This window comes from Rhinopithecus roxellana, chromosome 16, assembly GCF_007565055.1.
Source record: "Rhinopithecus roxellana isolate Shanxi Qingling chromosome 16, ASM756505v1, whole genome shotgun sequence".
NCBI lineage: Eukaryota > Metazoa > Chordata > Mammalia > Primates > Cercopithecidae > Rhinopithecus > Rhinopithecus roxellana.
Window position 1 is genome coordinate 47,582,586 of NC_044564.1, and position 21,132 is coordinate 47,603,717.

The following is a 21,132-nucleotide window of genomic DNA, read 5'->3' on the forward strand; positions in this document are numbered from 1 at the left end:
AGAATCTTGAGAGTAAGTTGCAAAGACATAATTCAGCCTGAAACACAATTATATACCCTCTTTGGCCAGGACATAGACTTTAGGCAAGTAAGTACTGGTCTAGTCAAATTCCTTAGGAAGTTATAACTTCTTGGCTTCCAGGTCTAAGAACACTTCCTGATGACAAGCTCTGAAATCCATAAATACATTGGTGACATTATAGGGAGAGAGAGGATAGAACTTCCCGTAGTAGACTATCAGGGATTGATGATTTCTAATTAAACAGCCGCAGTAGTCACTAAAAAATACATGCTGCTTCTCAAGATTTCTCCCAGACCTCCTCTAGGGCAGATTTCCTATGTAACATATTTATGCACTTGTCCACTCACTACCACTTGTTAATGATGAGTTTTGATCTCACTGTAATGTGCCCATTGAATGAACACAAGGTCTATAAAACTTCCCAGTGCTCAGGAGTCTTCCATGACCATGGCTTCTAGTTATTCCAAGAGTAGCTATTCTCAGGAAGATGAAAAGTCTAAAATGAAACATAAAAGGGGGATGGACTTGGACCCAGCTAGTTAGAATGGAGGCATTTTAGGTGGCCCATCCTTGTTTATGGCCTGTTACTCTGAAATACAAGCACAATTGTAATTATGCTTCATTTCAGTAAGAATGTACATTGACTTCAGATCCTCTTCAGTTAGAAGCCACACAGGGTCAGTGCATCTGTAGTGGTTCCCAGGCTGGTGACTCATCTCTGCTCTAACCAAGGTATACTAGACAGCCAGTTTACCTGGCTCTCTGTCTAGTGCATTATTCTGTTTTCCCCCAGCCCTATGCAAGTAGAAGCCTGGATTTAATGTAGGGGTGAGGTCTGTGATTTATGTGTCTCAGAGAATGGAGCTGGGGGGTGATTTTAAAAGTCAAGTGAACCACGTAGTCAAGCCCCCAAAATTGAAGGGAAAATCTAGTCAGGAAGCAACAGGACAGAGATGACTCAAGATTTCAGTTGTTCCCAGATTAGTTTCTAGATGCAGTGCCATCAGCATCTTAACACAGTCTCACCTATATTAATTAAGATAGCAAAGTTAATCCAATGATAAATCCCCATGAATTGGTTGTGTAGGTGTTATGCAAACTGATGCCATTTTTGAGAGCAGTTTTGGTGGTCACTTCAGATACTATTTTTTATATATGATGCTTCAATATTAGCATATGTCCAAAGACTCCCTGGAATCTTCACAAATTTTGTGACTACTGTAATACATCAGGTTTTTTCTTTAAAATCACATCTCAGAATCTTAAGAATTAAACAAAAGCTGTGAATTTATCATGTTAGTCCAGGTTTTGCTTACTTCTTTTTTATCATCTAATAGCCAAGGCTACTTCCCTCCTCTTTTCCCAAATACATCTCACATATTCTGAGCAACTGTCCCACCTGCATTTTTTAATCTAATATTGATAAATTTTTTTGCATATGAAATGGGAGGGCCATTGATCCTTATTTTTCATTTTCTACTGGGCTCATTGTACCCTCTTTCCATATTCACATTGTAGCAAAACATTTCATTCCCGCATATTAATCTAACTCAGTAATTAAAAGTATGGAAGCCAGGCACAGCAGCTCTTGCCTGCAATCCCAGCACTTTGAAAAGCTGAAGTGTAAGGATTGCTTGAGGCCAGGAGTTCAAAACCAGCCAGGTCAACATAGCTGAGACCCCATCTTAAAAAATAAAGCATTGACACTGCACTCAAACTGCTGAATATGAAACCTGGCTTTACCATTACCATTTACTAACACTGTGGTCTTGCATAAGTTAAACTTATCTATGTTTCTGTTTCCTCAACTGTAAATGGGGTGGGAGGAGGGAGGAAAAAATAATATCTATCTCATAGGATTGTTTAAGTACTTGGAGCAAGACCTAGTAAGTGCTGCATAAATATGTTTTGATAAATTAACACTAGTCTGGCTTTTCTAACCTAGCAAAGTTTTAAACCTGAAAATTTGGATTTGTCAGTCAATAATAATACTGTTTGATTTGTTTTGACAAAATTCACCTCAGCCAGCAGTGGCTTTTGATTGATTTCTGTGTGACAGCCATTGCTAGGTGTAGGTATACTTGAATTTAAGTACGTGCAATGGGGGAGGGGTGTGTTATATGGTTCAAAACTAATAAGGACAAACATGACCTTATAGTTAGTACATAATTTACAAAGTGGTTCATTTGATTAATTGTACAATCAAAAATATACTTTTTTTTTCTTTGTCACCTAGACTAGTAGTGCCATAGTGTGATCATAGCTTATTGCAGCTTCAAATTTCTGGGCTCAAGTATTCTCCTACCTCAGCCACCCAAGTAGCTGGGATTATAATAGGCGTGAGCCACCACACCTGGCTAAAATGAACATTTTTAAGCCCAAGAAGTCTAGTTCCTTTTGAAATAAGACTTTCTGGGCCCTTTGTATACATTTCCATGCTTTTAAAAGGTAGCTTTTAATAATATGTACAGACTGCAATTTAATTTTTTAGTAATAATGCCCCAAGTACTAAAGATAAAACTTCTAAAAAGTTTGATAGCCAGGTGTCATGGCGGGCACCTGTAATTCCAGCTATTTGGGAGGCTGAGGCAGAGTCTACTTGAACCTGGGAGGCAGAGGTTGCAGTGAGCCCAAATGGTGCCACTGCACTCCAGCCTGGGCAACAGACTGAGACACCATCTTTTAAAAATCTAAAACATTTGAAATTTAATGTATTTATTACCTTAATCTAGTTTTATGTGTATATACAAATTGGTTATAGTATCTATTTTGTTACCAACTGATAAACAAGAAATAAGTCAAACGTCAGTAGATGAAAGGACAAGCAAAATACGCATTATATTGTGAAATATATATTTGATCTTCATTCTTTTGTTGTGTCATACAACTCTCCTACAATCCTTAGAATCTCCAAAATGAAGTATCTTTTTTTTTTTTTTTTTTTTTTTTTGAGATGGAGTCTCGCTCTGTCGCCCAGGCTGGAGTGCAGTGGCACAATATCTCGACTCACTGCAAGCTCCGCCTCCCAGATTCATGCCATTCTCCTGCCTCAGCCTCCCGAGTAGCTGGGACTACAGGTACCCGCCACCATGCCCGGCTAATTTTTTTTGTATTTTCAGTAGAGATGGGGTTTCACTGTGTTAGCCAGGATGGTCTCCATCTCCTGACCTTGTGATCTACCCGCCTCCACCTCCCAAAGTGCTGGCATTAGAGGCGTGAGCCACTGCGCCTGGCCAGTGAAGTATCTTTGTATGCTAATAAGTTGACTGAAAGCCATGCACCTCTAGGTAGCTATTGGATGAGTGTTAGTTACCCAGAAACACCCAGGCAGGATTAGAGGGTTGGGATTTTCACTCCTGCTTGTTAATCTCTGGGGAGAAGCGAGGGTGTGAAGGTTAAGTTGATACCAGTGGCCAGTGATTTAATCAATCATTGCCTACTTAACAATCAAGAAGGACTGAGTTCAGAAAGCTTCCAGATGACTAAGCACGTGGAGGGGGGCATCCCCTTCCTACATGCCTTGCCCTCTACATCTCTTCATCTGTATCCTTTGTAATATCCTTTATAATAAACTGGTAAGTAAATGTGTCTGCCTGAGTTCTGTGAGTCACTCTAACACATTAATCGAACTGGAGTAAGAGGTTGTGGGAACCCCAGTTTATAGCCGGTTAGTCAAAAGCATAGGTAAAACAACCTGGGGCTTTAGATTGGGATTGGAAGTGGGGAGCCTTCAAACTGTGGGATGTGGCACTGTCTCCAGGTAGATAATGTTGGAATTGAACTGGGTGGGAGGACACCCACCTCGTGTCCGCAGCAAAAGTGGTTGCTTGTTTTGGGGGAAATCTCTCATACATCTGGTCACAGAAGTATTCTGTGTTGATTGTTGTGGCGTGAATGCAAAGGACAAAACAGTTTGTTTTATGTACAATGGAATATTATTCAGCCTTGAAAAGGAAGGGAAATTCTAAGACATGCTACAATGAAATAAGCCTGTCACAAAAGGACAAATACTGTATAATTCCACTTGTGTAAGGTACTTAGAATAGCCAAATTCATAGAGACAAAATGGTGGTTGCCAGAGGCTGGCAGGAGAAGAAAATGATATTATTGTCTAGAAGGTACAGAGTTACAGTTGGGGAAGATGAAATGTAAAATCTGGTGATAATTGCACAATAATGTGAATGTATTTAATGCATAGAACTGTACACTTGAAATGGTAACTTTTATCTATATTTTACCATCATTTAAAAAACACAACATTATTTCCCTACAATAACCAAGATACAAAAACCACTCATTTTGGAAAACAGCTGTAGGAAATGACAGCCTCCCTTACTCTCTCACCTCTGTGCTACCCCCACCTTATCACGTGCCTTCCCCCCTCCAAATTGATTTGCTAAATGTGCATTTATGTTTATAAATTTTATGTTAACTAAATTTTGGTAAATATTGTGTACTTGTTTGGGAGCTTTTTTTTCTTTTTTTTCTGAGATGGAGTCTCGCTCTGTTGCCCAGGCTGGAGTTCAGTGGCATGATCTCCACTCACTGCAAGCTCCGCCTCCTGGGTTCACGCCATTCTCCTGCCTCAGCCTCCCAAGTAGCTGGGACTACAGGCACCCACCACCACACACCTGGCTAATTTTTTTGTATTTTCAGTAGAGACGGGGGTTTCACTGTGTTGGCCAGGATGGTCTTGATCTCCTGACCTCATGATTCACCTACCTTGACCTCCCAAAGTGCTGGGATTACAGGCCTGAGCCACCACACCTGGCCAGGAGCTTTGTTTTTAGTAACAGGAAGAGCTTTGAAAACCTGAAGTTTTTCAAATTATAAATTTCTTCATTCTTTTTATATACTGTGGAAGATTGTATCTGAAGCTTATGAGAAAATCTTAGTTACCAAGTTTTAGAACTAGAAGAAACCTTATTATCAGTTTATGCTTTTCACTTTGTAGAAAAGGAAAATGAGGTATAAAGAGATTGACTTCCCTAAAGTCACCAGCTTTTTAATAGTAAAACTAGAACTGAAAGCCGTAGCTCTTTTGATTCTTAATGCTCTTTGGACTACATTGTGCTATCGTACTGTCCAAAGTCTTCTTTGGCATCTCACCAGAAGAATTTACTGGGTAAAATTTTCATTTACATTATTGGATCAAGTAGTTAAAGCTGTACTGTGTTCTCAAATATTTGTAAAGTATCTTCTGGTGCCATTGAAGAGATAAACAGAACATATTTGTTTGCCCTATAGACAGGGTGTGGGTGAGAGAGAGAGAGAGAGAGAGAGACAGACAGAGAGAGAGAGAGAGAGAGAGAGACTGACTCTGACTACTCTATCCCCAAAATCCTCTTTTTCTAGCACAGGAATTCCAAGTTCCAATTCTGCAGTCAGTCCTATTCAGACTATAAGCCTTCTGGGTCAATAGGCTTACACAAATATAAAGGAAACCCAGTTTAGTTCTTTGCTTAGAAATATGAACAGTCAAGAAAGAAGCCTTCCAACAGCATGAAACCCAAGATGAACAAGGATTACCTGAAAAACACAAATGAAGAGAACAAAAAGAAAAACTTTATAGATAAAGTGGGTAGTCCTAGGATTCCTGAAAAGGAATTCCACATGGAACAGAGAAGATGGAGAGGAAATAAATAGAAGAAAAATTATCTGAGCTAAATAAAGTCTCAGGGCTTTAGATCAAATGGATCCATTAACTGTAAAACAAAATGAACAAACAATAACACACATTTGGATAATAGTCTCATGAGATTTCAGAGCTAAGGATATAGGGAAATCTCATAAATATTTTTGCAGGAAGAGATGAGAATCACTTTTTTTAAAAATCAGATTGGTAGACACTTTTATTAATATTGAATGCTAGAAAATGTGGACCAATGATTTAAATTTCGAGGAGAATTTTAAGAAACCACCTATAATTCTAAAGCAGACCTAGTTTGCTGTAAGTGTGGAAGTATACATAAAAGTGTAGTTTACTTCCCCAGACCTTTGGGTGAGGGGGTAGGGGGTAGTGCTTGGGAGAAGCAAAATCAAACAAAAAATCTTACATAAAGGAACTTGAGATTAAGAATCAACAGAAGTATGTGATGAAAAAAAGTACTTAATCTCACCATGTTGGCCAGGCTGGTCTTGAAACTCCTGACCTCAAGTGAGGTAGGCAAACAACTGGGCTGTGAACTAACCCAGAACGTAATTATTTCAAATTAAAACAGAATTCACTGGGGTCTAAACATGTCTTTAAGAACAATATGGATTCTGTTGAGCACATTCTAATAATAAATTGGAATACGTGAAATGTAATAAAAAGGCAAAAACTTCAGAAAATTAAAGCTTCTTCTGAAAGTCCAAATGCGAAGCAAACGAAAATGTGCCTTATTTTTGAACGGTGAGGTGTAATTGAGTGTCAAGAACATAAAACACATTGACATTTGGAATTTAGTGACATAAAATTGCTTTTTATTCTCTGAGTTTTACCATGCCCCTTGGATGGGCAGTAAATGACACTGTAAGTACTTTTTATTATTCAATTAATGAAAATCAACCAATAGATAAAAACTTAATAAACTGCAAATGATGTAAAACTTAATGTGAAACTTAATTGTATACTCCGCAGTAATGCTATATGATTACATAGGGGAGCCAGAAGAAACTTCCTGAAGTTAATAGAATAAGAAATACAGGTTCAGCTAGAATATGTAAAGTTGTAACTGATACAAACTAAAATAAATCAGAATAAACAGAAGGCGGGAATTAGTGTAAATCTTCTTAGTCTTTCCTGTGTGTGTGTGTGTGTGTGTGTGTGTGTGTGTGTGTGTGTGTGTGTGTGACAGAGTCCAGCTCTGTCACCCAGGCTGGAGTGCTGTGGCGCGAACTCGGCTTACTGCAACCTCTGTCTCCCAGGCTCAGGCCATTCTCCTGTCTCAGCCTCCCGAGTAGCTGGGATTGCAGGCATGCACTGTCACTCCTGGCTGGTTTTTTTTTTTTTTTTTTTTTTTTTTTTTTTTTTGGATTTTTAGTAGAGACAGGGTCTCACCATGTTGGCCAGGCTGGTCTTGAAACTCCTGACCTCAAGTGATCCACCCGCCTCTGCCTCCTAAAGTGCTGGGATTATAGGTATGAGCTACCACGCCCAGCCTGCTCAATCTTTTATAATGAGGATACACTATGATAAGAAATAATGGATTTTTAAAAAATGAGTATGGTAGTAAACACTAGAAGAATTAAAAACAAATGACCCGAAGTTGTAATTTCTGAGAACAAGTCTGAGGTTTGGGTTGGAATTAGGGAAGAGACTAAAGAAGTTTTAAGTGGTTTTTTTTTGTTTGTTTGTTTTTGTTTTTTTTTTTTTTTTTTTGTCTTTTTTTGTTTTGTTTTCAGTTTTGTACCTATACGTGGTCAGGAAGTCAGATAATTCTACAAATTCCCAGGGGCATTTACTTATTTTTGAATGATTCTTTTGGTGTTTACCTCCATATCTCTAGATAACAGTATTATATTACTACTTCTTACATGTTGACATCCCACTTACAGAAGAGAGCATAGCTGTCTCCCACCAATATTGCACAAATACGTTTCCAGATCCCCCAACTTCCCTGTGTAATTTGCCATATCAGTATCTTTTAAGATATGTCTTTCAGATTAGTCTGATTCCTCAGAGGAGGTTTTCCCAATGTAAACCTCTGTTCTTATGAGTTGGAGACAGTATCTAGGGAACTGCATTTTTTGAAGTGGACTTCTAACCAATTAGCCTGGCAAGGAGACTTTTAAAAGATAGTTGTAACATGTGGTTTGATTTTCTTTTTTTTTCTTTAGACGGATTCTTGCACTGTCGCCCAGGCTGGAGTGCAGTGGCGCGATCTTGGCTCACTGCAACCCGTACCTCCCAGGTTCAAGTGATTCACCTGCCTCAGCCTCCCGAGTAGCTGGAATTACAGGCGTCCGCCACCACGTCCGGCTACTTTTTTGTATTTTTAGTAGAGACTAAAATTTCACTATGTTGGCCAGGCTGATCTCGAACTCCTGAACTTGTGATCTACCCACCTCAGCCTCCCAAAGTGCTGTGATTACAGGCGTGAGACACTGCACCCGGCTGGTTTGACTTTTTTAAAACCATGTCTTGTAATACTTTCATAATAGCAATGTTATTTCTTAAAATATCAGATCCCTGTTGTAGAACTTGATTAATATTTATTTGAATACAGTAGTAGTATTATCACCATTTACGTTTTTGTCTTTTCACTGTAGCTCTAATATGTTTTACAGCAGTTTCAGTTGCCTAAAAAACAAAAGCTTTGTTGTTGTTTGGTAAAGTTTTTTTAACTTTGTTGAAACACCTTATTTTATTTACTGCTTGGCAAATAAGGGTCGATTGGGTACGTGTTCATATGCTGTGTTGACCTGTAAATGGTTTTGTAATCTTTTTTTATAAACTCTTAGAAATAATCTTTTTTGTAAGTCTTAGAAATTCAAACTGGGGTACCCATAATATGAACCTCTTTTTAAAAAAGATTGTGTTCATTATTTATAATCAATAATCCTTAAATTTTGTGAGATTTATGACTACATTGACTAGATAATATTGGGGTACATAATGGCTGTTCTATGGTATGAAAAATACTGAGTAGGTACTCACCTGAAAAGTTTCTCAGGGATTTACTTTACTTATAAACTAGGGAATAATGTGCATTTGTGGAATGTTTCTGGAACAATGTAATATGTCAGCTTTTCTATGAACTTTGAGGATAAGCATGATTTGGATTCTTAGAATAGAAATGACAGGCTGATGATTAGGGAGAGAAAACGTGTCTGTTCATGTCTAGCTTACACTCAGTAACAGGTAGAGGTGTGACTTTTAAAAGCCCTGAGCTAATTGTACTTTCCAGTCACCAAAAGTTTTATAGGAATATGTGATACTAGCATATGCAAAAACCCACATCCTGTTTTACTGCTCCATCAGGAAGACTTAGTTCACTTGTTAGGGCATTGCTGTGGTGGATCACCAAGATTTTAAGTGTTTAGGATACTGTTTTGGACTATGTTCAGAAATTCATTAGCTAATAGTCACAAATGTTTTTTACACTTTCTCATGGTTTACTTGCAACTTCAGCTTACAAGGAACCTCTCAAGAACATGAATCCTTTTGATGCATCAAACCGTGGATTAAAACATATAGATAGCCTAATTGAGTTGCACTGCTCATTTTTAATAAAATGGCTTTTATGTTAGAATTGGGTTAGAAATAAAGTCTGTGTTGTAAAGATAAAATTTTCCAGAATAGTCTTGTGTAGGCAATCTCATTTAGTTCTATGTGTCTTATCAATGTTCAACAGAAAGATCTATGAGAATTACCTATATGTACTTTGATGGAAAAGTCAGGAAGGAAGGTGCTCTTTAGCATTTGAAGCTAGTATGAATTTAAAGCATGGAACTATTTGTTCTGGATTGCCTGGGTTTCAAAGGTTTTAGTTCAGCACTGCCCAGTAGGGCTTTCTGTAGTGAAAGAAATAACTCATACTATGCTGTGTAACTTGTAACCACAGTGGTTGATGGGACTGAAGAAGTGAATGTTTAATTTTAGGTAATTTAAATTTAAATAATCATATGTAGAGAGTGAGTGCTTAGATAGTGCAGTGTCTAGTAGTATCAAGAAACTGAGGGAAAACAAAAGCAAAAGCACTGCATTAAACTAAATAGGACTTCTGACCCAAATTAGTTTGCTTGGCACAGCTTATAGGCGCTTTACCCTTAATATTCATCTTTTACTATAATGTCATCATAGATATAACGTCTTCATTTCTGAGCCTTACTAGCTTTTTTTACTGGAATAGTAAGTTCACAGCTTACACTAGAACTGACACTATTTTGATGTCTGTGGTTGATGCCTCCTATCTTCACCTCAACTTTCTCTTTTCGTCTAACTCCAGTACTTTCCACCAGTGAGAAAAGACTCTTACTTGCCCATTGCCCAGTACATTTTTTTTCCATTTGAGAAACTCCTCTAAATTTTTCTAAACTCACAATTATTAAGGCATTTGTTCAGTTTACCCCCAAAAAAACCCATACTTCTAAGGGTGTTTTCAAGTGACACATTGGCACTGTTACACTCTATATCTAGAATCTTACTGGTATTTAAAAATTGCAACTTTACCTTGAAAGTATCAGACATGATTCTTTTTCAAAGAAGAGGTTTTGCAAAAGTTTCTTCTTTTAATTCAAAATATTAAAACATTAATATTTTAAAATTTTTTTCTCCGAGTTTATAAACTTCTATTCTCATGTAGCACAGTTCATCCAGTTTGTGTCTTGAAGCAGAGTAGACTTTTTCCCGCAAAGTCACCTGAATTTTGAGCCCTTTGATCGCACAGATGAAATCCCTGTTTCATCCGTGAAACCCTGTCTCTACAAAAAGTACGAATAATTAGTCAGGCATGGTGGCACACACCTGTGGTCCCAGCTGCTCGGGAGGCTGAGATAGAGGATCACTTGAGCCTGGGAGGCAGAGGGTGCAGTGAGCCAAGATCACACCACTGCACTCCAGCCAGGGCAACAGAGTGTGACGAGCTATTGTCCTGCATAAGGCATGCCTAGATAAGATAGAAATGTTTTAAAACATTGTTACAACTAAGTACCCCCTTTCCAAGTTGTAGTTAGTGAGTTAGTGGACTTTTTTTTTTTTCTTTTTTTTTTTTTTTGAGACAAGGTCTCCCTATGTTGCCCAGGCTGGTCTTGAACTCCTGGCCTCAAGAGATCCTCCTGCCTTGGCCTCCCAAAGTGCTCACACTACAGGCATGAGCCACTGTGCCCATCCCAGGAAACTCTGATACTGTGGTTTGGATGCTTCATCTTCTTTCAAGGTGAATATTCAGCTTCTCTGTATGTACTAAACTCTGTAATGTGTATGACTTTCTAAAAACCTTAACACTCAGGGATTCACATGTAGCTATACTTTGAATACTACTGCAGATTACATAGAATGATATTGCACCCCAAGATTTACCCATAAATGGAGTAATTCATCTTGAATTTTAAACTATAGTTCTTAACATGAAATCTAATATATCAAAATTTAAATGGTTTATCATATACAGTGTACTGAGCATAGTTGTCAACATATCACACGAAATGAAGAAAGATATAAGCATTCTTTTAGATGTTTTCTCTAAACCTTTTTTTTTTTTTTTTTTTTTTTTGAGGTGGAGTCTCGCTCTGTCGCCCGGGCTGGAGTGCAGTGGCTGGATCTCAGCTCACTGCAAGCTCCGCCTCCCAGGTTTTACGCCATTCTCCTGCCTCAGCCTCCCGAGTAGCTGGGACTACAGGCGCCCCCACCACGCCCGGCTAGCTTTTTGTATTTTTTAGTAGAGACGGGGTTTCACCGTATTAGCCAGGATGGTCTCGATCTCCTGACCTCGTGATCCGCCCATCTCGGCCTCCCAGAGTGCTGGGATTACAGGCTTGAACCACGGCGCCTGGCCTAAACCTGCTTTTAAAGACTTTTAGTACTAGTTCAGTACAACAAAAATCTTAAACCTTATAATAATTAGTTCTTTGTAGATGGTAGTAATATGAGTTGGTCTGCATTACCAAGAAACTATTACAAGGAGATCAAAGGGAGATTTTTTTCCCCAGTAAATTGTTATTACATCAAAAATTGACAGGAGTCATGTCAGTAATTTCTTATGTTAGAAGAGAGGAAGGAGATACAATAGGTCCTTCTATTTAGGGACTTTTTTTAACATTTGTCTTCCTGTTTTGCTGAGAAAGAATCAGTTATTCATCTTTTTTCTTTGTCATTGAGGAGGAAAACGTTACCAGGAGAAGCAGATTCTTAAATTATTATTTCATACAATTTTAGGAAATTGCTTTTGCTGTAAGTCAAGAAACTGTTGAATACCCTGCCAAAAGGAAAACCTTAATTTTCACAATGGGCCATCTGTTTAACATTGAGATGACCCCCTTTTTTTTTTTTTTTTTTTTTTGAGACAGAGTCTTGTCACCCAGGCTGGAGTGCAGTGGTGCAATCTCAGCTCACTGCAACCTCTGCTTCCTGGGTTCAAGCCATTCCATTCTCCTGCCTCAGCCTCCCGAGTAGCTGGGATGACAGGTGCACGCCACCACGCCCAGCTAATTTTTGTATTAATTATTATTATCTTTTTTAGTAGAGATGTGGTTTCACCATGTTGGCCAGGCTAGTCTTGAACTCCTGACCTCAATTGATCCTCCTGCCTTGGCCTCCCAAAGTGCTGGGATTACAGGCGTGAGCCACCGTTCCCTGCCTGACCTTTCACTTTATGTATTTATTTCAAGAGGGGCAAGAGTCCCACCTCCCTAGAATAGGGTCCTTTTCTGTGTTTCATAACACATTGAATGATTTGAGTAACTTGGAAGGCTTTTTCCACCTGCCCCCACTTAGGTTCATAGATTTTTTTATTTGACTGCTTCTCTTTTGCCCCCATATGAAAAAACTTCCTTTTTGCCCCCATATGATAAACCTAAGTAATAGTAACAAAACATTTTTGCATTCTTTCTTGACATGTAAATTTAGTGAATTTCTTTCTTTTGTAGGAGCTTCTTGGGTGTAGAGAGTTGAATCAGCCTTAATAATTTACTAACTCACTCATTTAAAAAATATTAGAAACCCTACTATATGTCAAGTATTCTGCTTGATACTAGATGTCCAGTTGTAAGCAAGCGGATGTGATTGTTGCCCTCTGGAATTTCTAATCTAGTTCATGGCACATTATCACCATCAATCTATCAGCATAGGCCCTGCTCTTGTTTTACTTAATTCCTATTTTTTTTTTCCTTCAACTCCATCCCCTTCCGTAAGCATATACTCTGACATACATACCCTTAGAAATGTGTTTGTCCTCAAAGATAATGTTTATGTCTGTTTTGCATGTATGTTAATGGTATTATAGATCTGTTAGTACCTTACCTTTCTCACCCAATACCATTATATTTAATCCCTAGTCACCAGTCATTGCTTCTGACTGTGTTAATTTTCCATTATCTGCATCCAACACTTGCTTACTCATTTCCCCAGGTATGGAACCTATATTGCATCTCAGGCCCTGACATAATAATACTTCAGATACACCTTAAGGACCTGTGTAAGTATTTCTTTGTAGCACTTACCCAAGAGAGAGATTCTGGGTCATTGGTAAACACAATGGCTTACCAAGCAGTTTACAGAGATTTCCATTTTCCCCATTCTCACCAGCACTTGATAATACTCAGCTTTCTAATTTTTTCTTTTAATTTTGATATATTATTTCTTGATTTCTCTGATAGTTTGTGAGGTTGAGCCTTTTTTCGTATACTTGTTAGCCTGTGAATTGCCTGTTCCTATCTTTTGCCCATTGTTCTTGAGTTACCCAGTTTTTTCTTGTTTTTGCTGAAGTTCCCTACATTTTAAATATTCTGACAGTTTGGGATGATCATATCATCCAAAACAGGACATTTTTCTTTTTTCCTTCTTTTTTTTTTTTTTTTTTTTTTGAGATGGAGTCTTGTTCTGTCGCCCAAGCTGGAGTGCAATGGCACAGTCTTGGCTCACTGCAACCTCTGCCTCCTAGGCTCAAGTGATTCTCCTGCCTCAGCCTCCCGAGTAGCTGGGATTATAGGCACACGCCACTACGCCCAGCTAATTTCTGTGTTTTTAGTAGAGATGGGGTTTCACCATGTTGGCCAGGCTGGTCTTGAACTCCTGACCTCAGGTAATCTACCCGCCTTGGCCTCCCAAAGGGCTAGGATTACAGGTGTGAGCCACCATGCCTGCCCTGACATTTTTCATTTAAGAGAAATCCTTTATTTGAATGAAGTTAAATCTACCAATGTTTGTCTTTTGTGGATTGTGTAAAAATTAGTTTTGCTCTTTAGCTCTGTAGTCTGCCTGGAATTTGCTTTCTGTATTCCATGATGTAGGGATCCAACCACTTTACTCCATGTGGTAAGTTTTCCCAGCACAATCTACTAAAGAATCCATCCTTTCCTACTGCTTTGAGAAACCAACTGTGTCAATCCCTAGTCCCATTCACATAGGGGTTCATTCATAAGCTACGTTACTAGGTCTATTTATTTCTGTACCAGCACCACTCTGTCTTTATTACCATGACTTTGTGCATTGTGTCTTAATATCTGGGATGGAAAATTCCCACCTACCCCACAAATAAATAAATAAATAAATAAATACACCTTTGCTCTTTATAGACATTTTCTGGTAACTTCTTTATTAATATATAATTGACATACCATAACACTCAAATATTTAAGGTATAACTCAGTGTTTTTTGTTTGTTTGTTTGTTTTGAGACAAAGTCTCGCCCTGTCTCCCAGACTGGAGTGCAATGGCACAGTCTTAGCTCATGGCAACCTCTGCCTCCTAGGTTCAAACGATTCTCCTGCCTCAGCCTCTGCGTAGCTTGGATTATAGGCATGCGCCACCACTCCCGGCTAATTTTTGCATTTTTAATAGAGACGGGGTTTCACCATGTTGGTCAGGCTGATCTCGAACTCCTGACCTCATGATCTGCCCACATCAGCCTCCCAAAGTGGTTTACTGGTGTAAACCACCACGCCTGGCAATGTTTTTAATATATATATTCACAGAATTGTGCAACAGTCACCCAAATCAATTTTAGAACATTTTCGTTACCCCAGAAAGAAACCTGTTACCCTTTAGCTATTATTCTCCATCCCTCCTGTTCTCCTCATCCCCAAGCAACCACTAATCTACCCTCTGTCTCCATAGGTTTGCCTATTCGGGACATTTCGTACAAATGGAACCATATAATAAATGGTCTTTTGTGGGCCAGGCATGGTGGCTCCCTGTAATCCCTGCATGTTGGGAGGCTAAGGAGGAGGATGCTCAAGGTCAGGAGTTAGAGATCAGCCTGGACAACCTACTAAGAACCATCTCTACAAAAATTTAAAATATTACCTGGGTGTGGTGATGCATGCCTGTAGTCCTGGCTACTTGCGAGGCTAAGGTGGGAGGATCACTTCAGTGCAGGAGTTTGGGAGATTACAGTGAGCTTTAGTCACACTAGTGCACACCAGCCTGGGCGACAAAAGGAGAGCCTGTTTCTTAGAAAAGAAAAGGGGGAAAAAAAGGTCTTTTATGGCTGGCCCCTTTCACGTAGCAGAATGTTTTGAAAGTTCATATTGTAGCATGCATCGGTATTTTGTTTTTATTGCCAAATGGTATTCCATTTTTACGGCTATATATACTACATTTTGTTTTGTTTTCGTTTTCTTTTTTTTGAAATGGAGTCTCAACTCTTTTGCCCAGGCTGGAGTGCAGTGGCGCGATCTCAGCTCACTGCAACCTCCACCTCCTGAGTTCAAGCAATTCTCCTGCCTCAGCCTCCCAAGTAGCTGTGATTACAGGCATGCACCACCACACCAGCTAATTTTTGTCTTTTTAGTAGAGACAGGGTTTTACCACGTTGGCCAGGCTGGTCTGGAACTCCTGAACTCAGGTGATTCGCCCACGTTGGCCTCCCAAAGTACTGGGATTACAGATGTGAGCCTCTGTGCCCGGCCTACATTTTGTTTATCCATTCATCAGTTGGTGAACATTTGGATTGCTTACATTTTTCAGCTATTGTGAATAATGCTGCACGTGCATGTACAAGTTTTTGTGTGGACATGGGTTTTCCTTTCTCTTGAGAGTAGAATTGCTTTGTCAAATGGCAACTCTGTTTAAGTTTTTGAGGAAATAACAGACTGTTTTCTAATCAGACTGTACCATTTTTCTTCCCATCAGCAGTATATGAGGGTTCCAATTTCTCCACCTGCTAGATAACCCTTTATTATTATGTCTTTTTGATTATAACTATCTTAATGGAGATGAAGCTGTATCTCTTTGTGGTTTTGATTTCCATTTCCTTAATGACTGATGATGTTAAGCATCTTTTCACATGCCCATTGCTGATTTGTGTATCTTTTGGAGAAATGTCTGTAAATCCCTTTGCCTATTTATTAATTGGGTTGTCCTTTTATTGTTTTTTTTTTTTTTTTGAGATGGAGTCTTGCTCCGTTCCTCAGGGTGGAGTACAGTGGCGTGATCTCAGCTCACTACAACCTCTGCCTCCCGTATTCGAGTGATTCTTCTGCCTCACCCTCACGAGTAGCTGGGAATACAGGCATGTGCCACCATGCCCGGCTAATTTTTTGTATTTTTAGTAGAGGCAGGGTTTCACCATGTTAGCAGGGATCTCCTAACCTCGTGATCTGCCCACCTCGACTTTGCAAAGTGCTGGGATTATAGGCTTGAGCTTCCAGTGTTGATATTTGAAAGTCATATGTTCATCTGATCTTGTTCATTTGTAAGTAGTTTGTTGTTTTTTGGTACACTTTGAGGTGTTTCAGTCTTTTTTTTCCCCCCTTTAATTCTGAGAAATTCTTGGATAGTCTTACCTTTATTTTCTCCTTTATTTTTTTCCTGGGACAGATAGTGATATTTCTACTTCTTGTTATCTATTAAATTTTCTTGTTTTCTATCTCTTAATTCCCACAAAAAAAAAAAATTCCATATTTGTAAATTACTCAGGCTGATCTTTTAGCTCACTGATGTGCTTTTCTTTTTTTTTTTTTTTTTTTTTTTCTTTTTTGAGACAGAGTCTTGCTCTGTCGCCCAGGCTGGAGTGCAGTGGCGCAATCTCGGCTCACTGCAAGCTCCGCCTCCCGGGTTCATGGCATTCTCCTGCCTCAGCCTCCTGAGTAGCTGGGACTGCAGGCGCCCGCCACCTCGCCCGGCTAATTTTGTTTTGTATTTTTTAGTAGAGACGGGGTTTCACAGTGTTAGCCAGGATGGCCTCAATCTCCTGACCTTGTGATCCGCCTGCCTCGGCCTCCCAAATTGCTGGGATTACAGGCGTGAGCCACCGCGCCCGGCCACTGATGTGCTTTTCAACTGTTACTGCTCAGGCAATCCACTGTGCCCGGCCCTACATAAGTTTTATAAGAACAAGTTGGACTTGAAATTATCTAAGTTTAACAAGCTATTTCAGTTTTTTTTATGTGTATATATATATATTTTTTTTTTACAGAATAAAATGTTTTTCTTCAGTAACTTGCTCACACTATACTAAAATGTAGATTTGTTTTGTTTATACTTTTTGTGAAAATTTTCAGACTTACAGAAAAAGTATTCAATTAACTTTTGAGAGTAGGTCTGTGTCGCTGCCCTATACCAGGCCTGTTCTTAGGAAAGTGATCATTTGCAAGCTGTTGTCATTAAATAAGCCCCAGTTATCTGACTTTTGGGCAGTGGAAGAGGGAATCATTCTGTCAGCATTAAGGAAGTGAAGCTGTCATTAAACTAGACCCTGGCACTGCAGTTTTTCTGCTTTCTGCTTCTTTCCTTTGGTGTTCATCCCCAGAAGCTTCTTCACAGCATTATATGTGTTCAACCAGCCAGGTTTATTTGAAAAGTTGTTTATTATAGTTTATAAAAGCTTTTCTGCTAGGTGCAGTGGCTCACACCTGTAATTCCAACAGTTTGGGAGGCCAAGGCAGGCAGATTATTTGAGGTCAGGAGTTCGAGACCAGCCTGGCCAGCATCGTGAAACTCCATCTCTACTAAAAATGCAGAAATTAGCTGGGCATGGTGGTGTGTGCCTGTAATCCCAGCTACTGGGGAGGCTGAGGCAGGAGAATCGCTTGAACGTGGGAGGCGGAGGTTGCACTGAGCCAAGATCACGCCACAGCACTCCTGCCTAGGCGATAGAGTGAGACTTCGTCTCAAAAAACAATCAAAAAACAACAATAAAAGTTTTTCTGGCTAAGAGATAAATTATAGGATTATAGTCTAGATATGTACCATTTACTTACTAAGCTTTTAAAAGGCTATTGTGGCTCAGCAGTCAATGGTATATGAGGTCATTGGGGTTGAGAAATAACCATAGACTGATATTAAACAGATAGCATTGATATTATACCTTGTACCTCATCATCTTTCTGCAGGTCATTTCCCCCTCTGGAACAGACCCTTTGAGTCCCTTCCCTTCCATCTTCTTCAACAGGCACTTTATCCTCCTGACCAGGATAGTAAATTTGTAGCCAGAGTAGTCTATAGTAAACATCACTAATTTATCACATATCATTGGGCGGCTAAGCCCTGCATATGCCTTAGAATCATTCTCAGCACAACACTTCAGGAAGCCCTCAATTAAAGGTGGCAGATGACACCTAGTTGTTATTTCTGTCCTATTTCTTATTCTAACCAGAGTAAGCCATTAACTTATTCAGGCGGTATTTTGAAGGCTAAAAAGGAATAAAGGTAGAAAGCAATTAAAGCATTTCCTAATATCCAAGATGTTTTTCTGCCCTTCCCTCACCTTTTGAGTTATTATTCCCTCACCTTTTATGTTATTATACCTGCCCTTGTTTCTCTCTTCCTGTGCTTTTTTCTGCTGCTGCTTATAAACACATTTATTTTGAACTTTATAGGATATATTTGATTTTTAGTGAGTGAAAAGGGCATTTTTTTCCCCGAGATATTCTCAACCATTTAGTCATTCTCTTGAGTTGTTTTCATCCCATTTTTGGTATAATAAAGTACTTTTTTTTTTTTCCTATTCTTATATTTAGATTTCTTTTTTTTTCTTTTTTTTTTTTTGGAGAAAATTGGATGCCACCAAACCTGTAAGGTGTTGGTTTTAAATGCCTTTTCCCTGGAACTAAGCAATGGCCTAATTCTGCTAAAAAGAGACAGGAGTTTGATAAAGGACAAGATGGAAGGAAATACTGATAGAACAAACAAGTATTAATTAATTTTTGTCCGTAAGTTAAAGTGTGACAACGATATGCCCATCACTCATTGTATGATGGACCTTCACTACACCAACATTTGATATTCACAACCAAGTCCTTCAGTGTAGGTATTGGCCTTGTTTACTTATGAAGAAAATGAGAGTCAAAGAGATAGTTTGCCCAAGGATATACAGCTGGTAAACGGTAAGTGGTAGAGTTAGGATTTTACCCCAGCTCCCTAACTTTAAACTTTGTACTCTTTCTCTTCCAAACATTTAGAAAAGTTTACCTTTAGTAGATTTTACCTTTTTTCCACAATAAACTTTATATTATAGCCTTTTTAGTTTGGGCAGTAATTACATACATGCATGCATGCATGCATACTTAACATACACTTTAATGTTCTATAGGTTATTTGGACCACTGGCACTGTGACCAAAGTGATAGTATTCTGAGCATGTTCTGAATCTGTGAGGGCAGTATAGCCCAGTAACATAGTATAGTGACAGCCTGGGGTCAAATCCTGGCTCCAACACTGCCTCATCTTGTGCAAGTTTCCTTTCTCACGCCAACTTACACATTTGTTTTGAGAATTAAAGTAATACACATAGAGCATTTGGCACAATGCCTGACAAATAGTTTCATAAATGCTATTATTATGTATTCACTTTATGCTGAATCCCTAGCTTCTCCATGAGGTTCTGAGAAGTTTTGCTGAGTTACACAGAAACTACAGACTACACTAAAGATATGTCATCCCTTCAGTGTTGTTATTTGTAAAGAAATGGCAAATACTACCTTTATCATTTTTGACATTTTTGTTAAATGAGATAATAATCACTGCTATTTGAAACCTGTCATATAGTGTTTGAGTCTGTCTGCTGGTCAGGAATATTTGCCTCACCCCAGGATTTACAGTACTTCTAGAAAGAAGCCAAAGGCCAGGCGCGGTGGCTCACGCCTGTAATCCCAGCACTTTGGGAGGCCGAGATGGGTGGATCACCTGAGGTCAGGAGTTCAAGACCAGCCTGACCAACATGGAGAAACCCTGTCTCTACTAAAAATACAGAATTCACCAGGTGTGGTGGTACATGCCTGTAATCCCAGCTACTCCAGAGGCTGAGGCAGGAGATTCTCTTGAACCCGGGAGGCGGAGGTTGTGGTGAGCTGAGATTGTGCCATTGCACTCCAGCCTGGGCAACGAGAGCGAAACTCCATCTCAAAAAAAGAAAAGAAGCCAAAAATCTGTTTGGAATCATACCTAAAATAGTAATAGTCATTAACCACCAATAAAATTTACCCATGTCTTTAACTTTTTATTGTATGAGAATGTAGAATCTACATTCAGTTATTAAAATATTTACTATCTCCTTTTCTTTTTCAGAGCATGAATAATCTTTCATTTAGTGAACTATGTTGCCTCTTCTGCTGTCCACCTTGTCCAGGGAAAATTGCTTCAAAATTAGCATTTTTGCCACCTGATCCAACTTACACACTGATGTGTGATGAAAGCGGAAGCCGTTGGACTTTACATCTATCTGAACGAGCAGACTGGCAGTATTCTTCTAGAGAAAAAGATGCTATTGAGTGTTTCATGACTAGAACCAGTAAAGGCAACAGAATTGCCTGTATGTTTGTACGTTGCTCACCCAATGCGAAATACACTTTACTCTTCTCACATGGAAATGCTGTTGATCTTGGTCAAATGAGCAGCTTTTACATAGGACTAGGATCACGGATTAATTGTAATATATTCTCATATGATTATTCTGGATATGGTGCAAGTTCCGGGAAACCCACAGAGAAGAACCTCTATGCAGACATTGAAGCTGCTTGGCTTGCTCTTAGGACAAGGTAAATTGTAGTTGGAAATTATTTTTCATACTCGTGGTGGTTAGCTAAAAATACCTTGTGTAAGAATAGAGTAAAAGCTGTTTTTATTATACATAACTGCTATATAGAGGTTATGTTTACTATTATATTCTTGTAATAATTAATATTTTAGACAGCAATTTTAAATTTCACATAATAGCAAAACAAAGTTTTTAAAGACAGTTTCAGGTTTGTCTACATTAATACATGTGTATATGTATGATTATTATTATTTTTTCAACTTAAATCCTTAGCTGAATGTCCATGGTGCATGCCTGTAGTCGCTGTTACTTAGGAGGCTAAGGCAGGGGAATCACTTGAGGCCAGGAGTTTGAGGCTGCAGTGAGCTATAATCGTGCCACTGCACTCCAGCCTGAGTGACAAGAGTGAGACCTCGTCTCTTAAAAAGTTAAAAAAAAAAATAAATCCAGTGACAAATGTTTCGTTTTGTAAGCTTTCTTATTGGAGTGTGAT

At 38.9% G+C, this 21,132-nt stretch overlaps 1 protein-coding gene across 7 annotated transcripts in view; it reads left to right on the plus strand.

The window, feature by feature from the left end:
• ABHD17B (abhydrolase domain containing 17B) overlaps positions 1 to 21,132 on the plus strand; it is a 50,490-nt gene that overhangs the window by 16,427 nt on the left and 12,931 nt on the right. For 4 of the 7 annotated variants that reach the window (XM_010375847.2, XM_030919776.1, XM_030919779.1 and 1 more), the window contains one exon: positions 20,171 to 20,640. In XM_010375847.2, coding sequence (XP_010374149.2) covers positions 20,174 to 20,640 — 467 coding nt within the window. In that variant the 5' untranslated portion in view covers positions 20,171 to 20,173. Of the gene's footprint in view, positions 1 to 13,072; positions 13,140 to 20,170; positions 20,641 to 21,132 lie in introns of all 7 variants that reach the window. The other 3 variants (XM_030919778.1, XM_030919775.1, XM_030919777.1) reach the window with 1 other exon arrangement.